Source organism: Oncorhynchus mykiss, chromosome 8, assembly GCF_057628025.1.
Source record: "Oncorhynchus mykiss isolate SJ-2025 chromosome 8, ASM5762802v1, whole genome shotgun sequence".
In the NCBI taxonomy this organism is placed as follows: domain Eukaryota; kingdom Metazoa; phylum Chordata; class Actinopteri; order Salmoniformes; family Salmonidae; genus Oncorhynchus; species Oncorhynchus mykiss.
Genome location: NC_143029.1, coordinates 28,820,351 through 28,833,645, shown reverse-complemented (window position 1 = coordinate 28,833,645; position 13,295 = coordinate 28,820,351). Strand labels below are relative to the sequence as shown.

General features: G+C 41.5%; 1 protein-coding gene across 1 annotated transcript; it reads right to left on the bottom strand.

The window, feature by feature from the left end:
- Positions 1 to 1,626: 1,626 nt before the first annotated feature.
- Positions 1,627 to 10,806, bottom strand: LOC110529735 (ankyrin repeat and SOCS box protein 2). Its single transcript, XM_021612205.3, has 9 exons — positions 10,021 to 10,806; positions 6,979 to 7,329; positions 5,631 to 5,800; positions 5,334 to 5,489; positions 4,840 to 5,085; positions 4,193 to 4,364; positions 3,496 to 4,084; positions 3,221 to 3,374; positions 1,627 to 2,880 (listed from the first exon to the last, which is right to left on the bottom strand). Exons 2-9 carry the CDS (start codon positions 7,320 to 7,322, stop codon positions 2,744 to 2,746), a joined length of 1,968 nt encoding a protein of 655 aa, XP_021467880.3. The 5' UTR covers positions 7,323 to 7,329; positions 10,021 to 10,806; the 3' UTR covers positions 1,627 to 2,743.
- Between the last annotated feature and the right edge of the window lie 2,489 nt (positions 10,807 to 13,295).

Below are 13,295 nucleotides of genomic sequence, written 5' to 3'. Positions count from 1 at the left end.
AAACCAATTAGCCGTGATGTAAACCAATGAACAGCAGACAATGAGCCTGAAAATCCCTCAAAATTACATGGATGGGAAGCATCCAAGGTAAAAACCTGTCCTTGAGGGTCAACTGGGGTCAACAACCACAGATAATGAGATTTTGAGATCAGGCACTGTTTCAACAACCATAGTAAAAGTGTTACCCCTCAATCACACCGACAGTGTCATTGTGCAAAATGGTACGGATTATCATCTGGATATGTGTGCAACAAAAGTTCAACATTCTCCTTCTGCTACCATTTCTGTCAAGCATTTTATGCATACAGTTTGATGCATATGTTCGATAAATCCAATATATGCACCACACATAACGCACTTCAACTGCCTCTGCATTGCAATGCTGCAAGACAAACGCAGCGTTCCATTGGAAAGGAATGTACTTCTGGTGTAACAAAATGCAAAGACGCTGTCAGTGTGATCAAGGCATTTTGAAACTGGGTGCTAACCAAGAACACACTGGTGCCAGATGAACCTTGCATACTAGCAGTAAAGGAAGCAACGTGGTGAAACCCATTGCTGTGGTGACTGTGGGACCAACGATTGTTAATTGGGTAGGATGTTTGAAGCTTGCATAGAGAAGCATTTCCCAGAATCAATTCAGACAAGGTGTAACCCGGTTCTTAAAAACTGAAACTCCACCTGTAACAATGAACACATTTATTAGAATGATGATATGAAAAACAGGAAATGATGCTACAGGCAACATAACTGAAGCTAAAAGTCACAGTTCTTGTTTGATATATTATTGGCCACCCTGCCACTTGGTTTGCTGCTTGGAGTCTGGAGGAGAAAACCATTATTTAAGATGAAACTGATTGCAAGGACTGGCTCAACAGATCAAGTTATTGCGAAACAGGTTCATAGCAAGTCCTATATTGCACTAATAGTTCCTTAAAACAAACTCACCTTTATACATGCATAAATATCAATAATGTATTTATAATGCATTACATAACAGGTAACTTAGGAAGTGTTAGCAAACTTGTTTGTGTCTCCCAAGCTGACACGAGACATTCCTGAAATACTTTACGATGGTATTTCTGTCACGCCTGCTCCCGCTCTCCCCTCTGGCACTCGAGGGCGCCAGGCTGCCCTTCATTACGCACACCTGTCACCATCATTACGTGCAGCTGCGCAATATTGGACTCACCTGGACACCATTACTTTATTGATTGCCCTTCTATATCTGTCTGTTCTTCAGTTGGTTCCCCTTGTCAGCATTATTGTCTTTATGTCGTTTCGTTCCCCCTGTCCATACACTGTTCTTGTTTTGGTTTGATGTCCATTTTCCAGTAAATGTTCACTCCCTGAACTTGCTTCTCATCTCCAGCGTCGATCCTTACAATTTCGAATAGTGTTTAGTAGAGCTATGCATTTCTAAGACTTCATCTGAATTATAATAAGGGATAATGTTTGAAAGTTTACTTCAAAGAAAAGGTCAATATGATGTACAAGATGATGCTATGTAAGTCGTTTACCTGAGTTGGTCAAAGGTCAACTTGGTCTGAAGGCTTCCCCTTATTCTTGTTCCGCCCCTCTTTTACATGATGTCATAAGCACACACAGACACATAAAACAAACTCATTTTCAGATACTCAACCTTGTTTATTTTTTTATTTTTTCCAAATACAAAACATTTTCTACAAGTTCCCAATCAACATGAAAACTATCATTTAATTTCATATTACATTGTTTGAACACCAGATATATACAGCCTGATGCACGTCGACTCTGACCTCAACGACTCTAGTAGATCAAATAAAATAATTGACTTTTTAAACAAAATGTTAAGACTTTGTTTACAGTGTTTGTTTTTGATTTTAGACATTGTATGGCTGTGCTTTAATGCTTTAAGCAAGCACTGGTGATAGCATTTAGCATTGCATGAGTCATAATACATCTGTCAATCTGCAATATCCATCAATAATTTTACTTCAGTCTATTTTTTCTTTTTTTAAAGTTTAAATAAAACACTGAAATAGCTCCACCCACCTATGGCAACCAACCAACCTACACAATACAAATAACTATATCACTTCAATTATAAAACAGATGGTTCCGTATTGATAATTTGTTCTGATTGCCCAAGAAGCGTTCCAAGCTGTGCTTCATTCTCCGAATGCTGTCACATCTACGAAGCAATTTCACTTTCTTTTAGTGTAAAAAAAAAATCTCACTGCGCAGGGTAAACATTAATGTAGTAGGCCATAAGAGTCAGTGTGGCTGTTGCTAACCAAACCCAAGGATTCTACACTCTTAGAAAAAGGGTTCCTAAATGGTTCTTTGGATGTCCCCATAGGATAATCTCTTTTGATTCCAGGTAGAACCCTTTTGGGTTACAGGTAAAACCCTCTGTAGGAAGGGTTCTACATGGAACCAAAAGGGTTCTTCCTGCAACCAAAAAGGGTTCTTTAAAGGGTTCTGCTATGGGGACAGCCAGGGAACCCTTTAAGGTTCTAGATAGAAAAAAGATGCTAAGAGTGTACCTCTAAAATATTAAATGTATACATACAATGTACAATAGGTTCATTAAAATGTTACTCTTGCCATTGTAATATCAAATCAAGCCTATTAAACAGCATGCAACTGGGCAAAGATAAATTCCCTCTTCATCTCATTTGGCTTATACAATATACATTTTTTTTTTTATTGGAGACGAATCATGGAATCGACAAATAAAAAATAGATTTTAGGCATTCAGTCAATCTCCCTTTTTATAGTTAAGGAACTTGATTAGTATTGGTGGGAGGGGCAGGGTGTCAATGTGCCTCAGTCTGGGGATTCCAACCTGCTGACGGATCTTCAGCCTACACAGCTTCATCAGTGAATATGGTGGCACTGAAAGAAAGTGCAAAGAAGTTGCTTATTAATGGGACTGTGCGATTGGAGAGCAACATATTTATCTGGTTAACACACATGAGAATAGTCAAGGTAACAAGTATGCAACAGTACAAAAATAAGGGCATAACCTTAGAAAATAAATACTCATGAGCAACCTGACATCATGCAGACATATCCCATTGACACCCATGCTTAATTTGCATGAAACTTTGCGATACATGCTAATTTCTCAAGGTAATTGACCCTAAGTGAACACAGACCCTAATGATTATATCATGGTAAATGAAATACTCCAATCTCTGTTATTAGTGGAGATCGCTGTCATAAGCTCACTTACTTGCTTTCACTTTGATCCCTGCCCAGTCATGGTTGCTATCCAGGTGCTCAATCAGCCGGGAGCAGAGTTTCACATGGCCAACATAATCCAGGAGCATGTCTATGATGGGTCCAGCCCAGCAACTTATCGTCGGATTGTTGATCGTCTCACAGAACTGAAAATAAAGGGTTCAAATTGGATTCAAAGAACAGCCAATAATAGGTGTATTGAGCTGAGATGGAATTGGAAACTAATAGACCAGCAAACTGTCTGTATTGCATATTAACCCAAACTACCTGGATGTACATGTTGATTGGAGCTTCGTCCTCATCGGTAGCGTAGGGCAAAGTTTCGGTGAAGCCTCTGCCTCTACTTAAAGTTTTCACGGGTGGGTGTGGCTTGCTGCCATATGTGCAGTCGAAACAGGAAAGGGCATCGCAGCCATTGTCCATCAGATACTTCAGGATTTGTGAATACTTCATACCGAGCATGACTACTGCCGGGAAGGAGCAGGGGTGTGTGAGGATGGACGCGTTCATGTTAGCTCCATGCTCCACCAGCACTGTGATCATTTCCATGCAACCCCGCCTCACAGCGATAAGAAGAGGGTTGAACATGTCAAGGTTGGGGTTAGCTCCGGCCTCCAGAAGCATTTCTGCGGCCTCTAGGTTGTTGTTGGCGACAGCGAAGTAGAGCGCTGTGCTGCGACGGTCCTCATACATTTTGGATCGGTCTTCTGCCAACTGGAGATTGACGTCATATCCTCCCTTGATAAGCACTTCTAGAATCCAGTCCCTGTTGTGCTCAGCAGCCAGGTGGAGGGGACTGATGCCACTGCATTGAACTTTGGCCTTACTTGTGGCAGGGATCAGCATGGATACAATGCTACAAAAGGGAAGCAAAGAGATCACTTTTCACACTTAAATTATATATTTTTTTTTAAAGAGAAATCAATGCTTTGAATTAACCAATCAATTAATTCACTGCACTCACTCAAAATGTCCTTTCTGGACAGCAACATGAAGAGGCAGGAGGCCAGACTTGGTTGTTCGGTTTGCATCTGCTTTCTGAGATAGAAGCAGTTCCACAACTTCCTTGTGACCATTCTTACTTGACTCGTACAAGGGTGTTGCCCCATCACATGCCTGGCAGTTCATATCAACCCCTACAATACACAGGAGAATAGTCAAAATGAATACAATGTTGAAATACTGGAAAAGTGGCAACACTGTAACACCCCCAGCAACAGACCGTCTGGATGCTTAATGGTTATTTTTGTATCTATTCATGGCGTTGTAAGGAATGGAATACTTTCTTCAAGATATAGGCATCCGATACTAGGAAACCTAATAGGTTTTGAACATAGAAGTCATTTTCAGGTTCAGTTTGGGTTGTTGGATTTCTTTGTCATGCCATTGGGACTATTTAATGGATCAACAATTGTATGTGTTTGCACACAGACACTGTGCCGTTCAAAGTCATAAAGGGTCATGCATTCCCCAAAGTGTATTCAATAAGGGCTTGTTGCATGACTTTGGACATTATTAACATGATTTGAGGATGGATAAAGTGATATTGCTTATTTAATATAGTCAATTCAAATAATCTTAAAGTTGGTTGTCAAAATGTGAAAACTTTACCTTTGCTAATCAGGAAAGACAACACCTCCACTCTCCCGTTCTGTGCTGCCGTAAAGAAAGGGTCCATCCCGTAGATATTGGCTGCATTAAGCTTGGCCCCGGCATCCAACAACATCTGGCAAATTTCCACGTTATCATGCCCGGCTGCTTCATGGAGAGGTGTCACACCCTGAACGCAAGCCTTGTGCACTGAGGCTCCATACTTTAGGAGGTGGTCTACAATCTCTGTATTGGGCTTCCCACAAGCTGAAAACGGAATGTGAGAAACAACACAGATAACTTTGGTTGAATTTGCTGTTTGTAAAACATAAACTGATTGTATAACAGTGGTGGACTTCACCGGTATGACCAGTAACCTAGATTGAGACCTCAAAACTTGTGTTTGCCCCAGAGCTAACACAGAGTTGAGTCATACAGACAACCTGGCTGCGTTTCATATCACACTGTTCACTATTGAACCTCTTGACGGAACAGCTTTGAAATCAGTTATTAACCTTTCAAGAGTGGTGTTTCTCCGTCGTTATTGGCAATGTTGGGATTTGCACCTCTGTCTAGAAGGCACTCCACACAATTCACATGTTGAAAGATGGCAGCCAAAAGAAGTGGGGTCTGATTGCATGTACCACATGTGTTCACTATCCCAGGATGGGCTGTGGGAAATATAACAGACCCAAGCACGTTAAAAACAATCAGCATGTACTGATAAAGGGTCTTCCTGAGATTGAGGAAGATAAAATAGTTTAAAAACTAGAAAACATTCTCAATGACACTTTTCTTTGTTTCACCCTCACCTCTTAATATAATCTTGAGGCATTCTTCTTGACCGTAATATGCAGCTTCGTGTAGAGAAATCCATCCATCCTCATTTGGTACAAATAGACTCTTTGGATTGCATTTCACCATTTCTTTTAAGGCCTTTAAATCACCATTCTCAATCACAGGCACCAGGGGTCTCACATCTCTAAGGCATAGACAAAGATTAAGGGGAAAATGGTCATAAAATGTTGGCAAGATAAAAAATGTAAGTGCCTTTGAATGGGGTATGGTAGTAGGTGCCAGGTGCACTGGTTTGTGTCAAGAACTGCAACGCTGCTGGGTTTTTTTACTCAACAGTTTCCTGTGTGTATCTTGAATGGTCCACCACCCATTGGACATCCAGCCAACTTTTGTGCGAAGCATTGGTGTCCACATGGGCTAGCATCCCTGTGGAAAGCTTTCGACACCGTGTAGAGTCCATGACGAATTGAGGCTGTTCTGCGGGCAAAAGGGGGGATGCAACTCAATATTAGAAAGATGTTCCTAATGTTTGGTATAGTCAGTGTACACTGAGTGTACAAAATATTAGGAACACGTTCCTAATATTGAGTTGCACCCTCTTTTATCAGAACAGCCTCAATTCGTCGGGACATGGACTCAAACCGGTACGCTTGGCACCTACTACCATACACTGTTCAAAGGCACTTAAATCTTTTATCTTTCCCATTCCCCCTCTGAATGGCCCAACATACACAATCCATGTCTCAATTGTCTGAATTTTAGAATAAAACAGAGAACACCATCGTGTTCGTGAGAGTCTCCCCTTTCCGTAGTTTGTAGGTCAAACCTTTCAGATGCTACAGGCGTTTTTGTGAGAAGACACATTTTCGTGAATGTCTCATGGTGTGACAAACACCGCTCTAGCTCTCCCACCTTTCGCCGCAGATGCTGAAGTGCAACACTGGCGGATGCGGTGGATTGAGACGCATCCAATGCAAGAAAAACTGCTGGGATGTTTTTGTTATGTAACTTAGAATGACGCACCGATGTGTCAATCGACTCTAGGGGGTTAAAAGGTGACATCAATGAGGGATCATAGCCTGACCAGGGGAGTCCAGGGGAAAGCTATGTCATGGAAAGAGCAGATGTTTCTAATGTTTTGTACACTCAGTGTATCTCATGTCATGTAAACATTAGCCTCATCAGGAGACACCATTGTGGAACCCCTGTGTTACTGCTGTCCCTGTTAGAGAGAGCTGTCACCCACCATCTGATTTCTACTGTATGTTTGGCATTTTGGAATCAGAATAAACCTGCTGTATTTATACTCATCCTATCTGGCATACATATTGTCAAAATAAGATAAAAGGTTGACAGACTCACATAATATGGTCTGCTAAAGGTGGGTTTGCAGGTGAGGGGTTTGGAGGTGGGTTGGCTGGGTTCGGGTTGGCTCTGGGAAAGTCATACATGTGCCTTGTTGCAGAGGGGTGCCTGACATTAGTCAGAAATTCGTTGGTGGTAAATTGGTTTGGCTGGTAATTGGGTTGCCAATACACAGGTGGGGATGATTGAATGGCGTTAATAGAGTTGTGTTCCTCAGTGAGGCTGCGTTCAATGACCAGCTGCATCAGCTCCTCATCTGACAGGGTGCTGTAAAGACTGTAGTCATCAAGACCTCTAGCGGTGCCCATCCTTCCAGGCATGGACATGCTGGCCACAGCCATGGTTGATCTATTTGCAAGGATACAAAAGTCATGACAATGAAATTCACTAAAACTGAACTACACTTTTAAAACACGATTCAGTATGCAACCAATACCACTAACAGCACGTGCATGTCAAAGTAAAACTGCTAAAACTATTTGTATATATTTATATATGAATGTCAAGACTGTGAGACATATGTACTGCATGTGCTATTGCCTTAGAGGTAATTCAAAACATTTTTGAGTTTAAAGATTGAGGATAAAACCTTTTGCAAAGTCAGTGTTGTGAACATTGTGTGGATACCAACATGTTTCAAACAGACCACCATAGTCCCTGGGCCCAAGAAAGCAAAGGTAACCTGCCTAAATGACTACTGCCCGTAGCACTCACGTCTGTAGCCATGAAGTGCTTTGAAAGGCTGGTAATGGCTCACATCAACACCATTATCCCAGAAACCCTAGACCCACTCCAATTTGCATACCATCGTAACAGATCCACATATGATGCAATCTCAATCCCACTCCACACTGCCCTTTCCCACCTGGACAAAAGGAACACCTATGTGAGAAATATTTTCATTGACTACAGCTCAGCGTTCAACACTATAGTGCCCACAAAGCTCATCAATAAGCTAAGAACCCTGGGAATAAACACCTCCCTCTGCAACTGGATCCTGGACATCCTGACGGGCCGCCCCCAGGTGGTAACAACAAATCTGCCACGCTGATCCTCAACACAGGGGCCCCTTAGGGGTGCATGCTCAGTCCCCTCCTGTACTCCCTGTTCACTCATGACTGCACGGTCAAGCACGACTCCAACACAATTATTAAGTTTGCTGATGATACAACAGTGGTAGGCCTGATCACCGACAATGACGAGACAGCCTTATGGGAGGATGTCAGAGACCTGGCCGTTTGGTGCCAGAACAACATCCTCTCCCTCAATGTGATCAAGACAAAGGAGATGATTGTGGACTACAGGAAAAAGAGGACCGAGCACACCCCCATTCTTATCGACGGGGCTGTAATGGAGCAGGTTGAGAGTTTCAAGTTCCTTGGTGTCCACATTACCAACAAACTAACAAGCACACCAAGACAGTTGCGAAGAGGGCACAACCAAACCTATTCCCCTCAGGAGACTGAAATATTTGGCATGGTCCTCAGATCCTCAGAAGGTTTTACAGCTGCACCATTGAGGGCATTGGTTGCATCACTGCTTGGTATGGCAACTAACCTACAGAGGGTAATGCGTACGGCCCAGTACATCACTGGGGCCAAGCTTCGTGTCATCCAGGACCTCTATACCAGGCGGTGTCAGAGGAAGGCCTAGAAATTGTCAAAGACTCCAGCCACCCTAGTCATAAACTGTTCTCTCTGCTACCACACGGCAAGCGGTAGCAGAGCGCCAAGTCTAAGTCCAAGAGGCTTCTAAACAGCTTCTACCCCCAAGCCATAATAATCCTGAACATCTAGTCAAATGGCTACCCAGACTATTTACATTCTACAGGTTGGAAGAACCCCCCCCCCCCCCCCCCCCCCCCCCTCTCTCTCTCTTTTACACCGCTGCTACTCTCTGTTGTTATCATCTATGCATAGTCAACTTAATAACTCTACCTACATGTGCATATTACCTCAACTAACCGGTGCCCCCGCACATTGACTCTGTACTGGTAGCCCCCTGTATATAGTCTCGCTATGTTATTTTACTGCTGCTCTTTAATTACTTGTATTAACTTTAATTTTTTAATCTAAGAATTTCACGGTCTACACAATGTATTCGGCGCATGTGACAAATTAGATTTGATTTCACTTTTCTTTTTTTTACCTAGCACTAACACAAATTTACAGAAGAGTATTAGGGCCAGGTGAAGAGAAAAAATAACTTTCACAAAAATTCACAAAATTGAATTTTGACTTAATTTCAATTTCAACTATTTCAAGCATTTTGAGTTTTTAAAAGTACTATCCATGCAACATATAAAATCACATCACTGCTTATTTATCTCTTCACTTGGCCCTAATATTCTTCCGTACATTTAATTTAGAAACCAAGCTCTTGATAAGTGTTGGTGCTGGGATTGACCAAAAATCAGCACATCATACAATAGTAATCCTATATCAAACCGACGGGAGGGTACTTTAGCCAAAAGCTTAATTGAGAACAAAGATTTGATTTTAAGCTGTACATCATTTGTTTACTAAGTCTAATATGACGACAAAAACAAAACTAATGGAGAAGAATGTCCTTAGTTTTTGGTTATGATAGAGTAAGACAGCGGTACCAATCGCATTACATCATATTCCTCCAAATGAGTTAATCATTTCATAAATTGAAATGAGAGAATCATAAACTGTATACCACATGCTTAGGTTGATTCATGGCTTGTCTTGATGTAATTTATCTACAGTAACTATGCTAGTATACAATTATAAACAGTAATTTAACTATTCATTTCCACAAAGTCATTGTTTTGTGTACCATTGTTCTTTGGATCTGCGGTTACAGCTTAATAATGACATTGTAGCTGGTGACCAAATAAACAAAATCATGTGGCTAAAGGCAACTTAGTGTAAAGTGCAATTGATGAAAACATGCATGCTGTCCCTATACAGCTGAGTAATAACATGGCTGTTAACATAAGCATAAAGTAATGTGGCTGAAGGCAACTGGAGTAAGGTTAAAGGAATACAAACCCTACTGGCATGCCATACCTACTTTGTAGTGTCTGCAGTGTGCAGTCAAAACACTTTAACAGTAGACTAGCAGTTATCAGATTGCAGTCCTCGTGAGGGGATGAGGATTTGAAAATGTCTTGCACTCTGTGTTGTCCTCCAGGCGAATGAAGAAAAAGCAGCAGCTCAATGTTATTGACATATTCCAAAGGGGGTCTTGATTTCATTCTTTGAAAAGCTGACCCTTGATGGCAAACTTTGCTTCCATGTGTCGCTCAGAATAGGAATGCCCTACTTCAGATATGGCACGGTTGATGCTGACACTTAAAGTGCCTAGAGAACGGGGGAAACCAAACATAAACTTGTGCAAAACACACACTATTGTGGAGAAAGGCCCAGGTTTCTCCCAAGGCTGTCAATTTTTTATTTTTTTTAATATATTTTTTTATTTCACCTTTATTTAACCAGGTAGGCTAGTTGAGAACAAGTTCTCATTTACAACTGCGAGCTGGCCAAGATAAAGCAAAGCAGTGCGACAAAAACAACAACAGAGTTACACATGGAATAATACTGTAGAAAAGGCCCATGGAGTTGGTGGAATACTCCTTTAATTCATTGCCATTTACTCAGCTGGGCCAGGGGCGCTTTAATTAGGTCAGGTGGAAATGTCTGACAGATCTCAACTCCATAAAAGGAGGAAATTGCCATCGCCTGATCTCGCTGCTTTCTCTTCCTTAACGCCATCTGATCCAGAAGTTCTGTGCGTCCATGAATCCAAGTAAGTCTACCGACTCTGTTACCTTTCATGCCACCTTTCATCTGAACTATCTGTTGCGATCCGGAGATGGGCCATCAGTTATTGTTTATAGTTATTACCGCGGAGCGCGGCTTGGAGCGCACGCTTCAAACATATTGTGTAATGTGAATTGTCAATGATCACGGCCCTACGGATCCTCATAGGCCAATTATGCAATCGATATGGTTCATGTGTATTGAATTTAATTATCTACACATGAAGACAATTGAAAGAGTGAAATGAGAAACGTCATTGTTTGCTAACTGATTAACTTTGATAATGGGGATTATAGATTGTATAACCATTCCCTGTTTGTATTCTTTCATGATTTATGATAAGTAGTTACGAGCCTAAATTACACGGATGATTACTATTGACTTTTTAATGAACTGGACTGTTGAATTCCCTAAATTATGTTAATAATGAATGAATGAATGATATGATTTGATCTTTGATTATGAATTTGATTGGATACATGTTATTTGTTTCCTTTGTGATGCAGCACAGACTACTCAGTAAATATACCACTTTATGGTTAAAGGAATTCCTGCCTCGGTCTCATCCATTCCTCTGTCACCTGTTCACCTTCACTGTCAGTCATCCTACCTGTCCAGCTCCCCACACAGATTCCACTAATCTTTCAAATACAGTCAATAATACAATAGAACAATTATATATACATTGTGTGCAAATGAGGTAGGATAAGGGAGGTAAGGCAATAAATAGGCCATAGTGGCGAGATAATTACAATATAGCAATTAAACACTGGAATGGTACAGTGGGGTAAAGTATTTAGTCAGCCACCAATTGTACAAGTTCTCCCACTTAAAAAGATGAGGCCTGTAATATACATAGGTAAAAATGAGAAATTCCAGAATCACATTGTAGGATTTTTTTATGAATTTCTTTGGAAATTATGGTGGAAAATAAGTATTTGGTCAATAACAAAAGTTTATCTCAATACTTTGTAATATACCCTTTGTTGGCAATGACAGAGGTCAAACGTTTTCTGTAAATCTTCAAGTTTTTCACACACTGTTGCTGGTATTTTGGCCCATTCCTCCATGCAGATCTCCTCTAGAGCAGTGATGTTTTGGGGCTGTTGCTTGGCAACAGACTTTCAACTCCCTCCAAAGATTTTCTATGGGGTTGAGACTGGCTAGGCCACTCCAGGACCTTGAAATGCTTCTTACGAAGCCACTCCTTCGTTCCCCGGGCGGTGTGTTTGGGATCATTGTCATGCTGAAAGACCCAGCCACGTTTCATCTTCAATACCCTTGCTGATGGAAGGAGGTTTTCACTCAAAATCTCAAGATACATGGCCCCATTCTTTCCTTTACACGGATTAGTCGTCCTGGTCCCTTTGCAGAAAAACAGCCCCAAAGCATGATGTTTCCACCCCCATGCTTCTCAGTAGTTATGGTGTTCTTTGGATGCAACTCGGCATTCTTTGTCCTCCAAACACAACGAGTTGAGTTTTTACCAAAAAGTTATTTTGGTTTCATCTGACCATATGACATTCTCCCAATCTTCTTCTGGATCATCCAAATGCTCTCTAGCAAACTTCAGATGGGCCTGGACATGTACTGGCTTAAGCAGGGGGACACGTCTGGCACTGTAGGATTTGAGTCCCTGGCGGCGTAGTGTTACTGATGGTAGACTTTGTTACTTTGGTCCCAGCTCTCTGAAGGTCATACACTAGGTCCCCCCGTGTGGTTCTGGGATTTTTGCTCACCGTTCTTGTGACCATTTTGACCCCACGGGGTGAGATCTTGTGTGGAGACCCAGATCGAGGGAGATTATCAGTGGTCTTGTATGTCTTCCATTTCCTAATAATTGCTCCTACAGTTGATTTTTTTCAAACCAAGCTGCTTACCTGTTGCAGATTCAGTCTTCCCAGCCTGGTGCAGGTCTACAATTTTGTTTCTGGTGTCCTTTGACAGCTCTTTGGTCTTGGCCATAGTGGAGTTTGGAGTGTGACTGTTTGAGGTTGTGGACAGGTGTCTTTTATACTGATAACAAATTCAAACGGGTGCCATTAATACAGGTAACGAGTTGAGGACAGAGGAGCCTCTTAAAGAAGTTACAGGTCTGTGAGAGCCAGAAATCTTGCTTGTTTGTAGGTGACCAAATTTTCCACCATAATTTGCAAATAAATTCATTAAAAATCCTACAATGTGATTTTCTGGATTTTCTTTTCTCATTTTGTCGGTCATAGTTGAAGTGTACCAATGATGAAAATTACAGGCCTCCCTCATCTTAAGTGGGAGAACTTGTACAATTGGTGGCTAACTAAATACTTTTTTGCCCCACTGTAGATGTGAAGAAGATGAGTGTACAAGTAGAGATACTGGGATGCAAAGGAGCAAAATAAATAACAGTATTGGGATGAGGTAGTTGGCTGGGCTATTTACAGATACGCTATGTACAGGTGCAGTGATCTGTGAGCTGCTCTGACAGTTGGTGCTTAAAGCTAGTGAGGGGGATATGAGTCTCCAGCTTCAGTGATTTTTGCAGTCCGT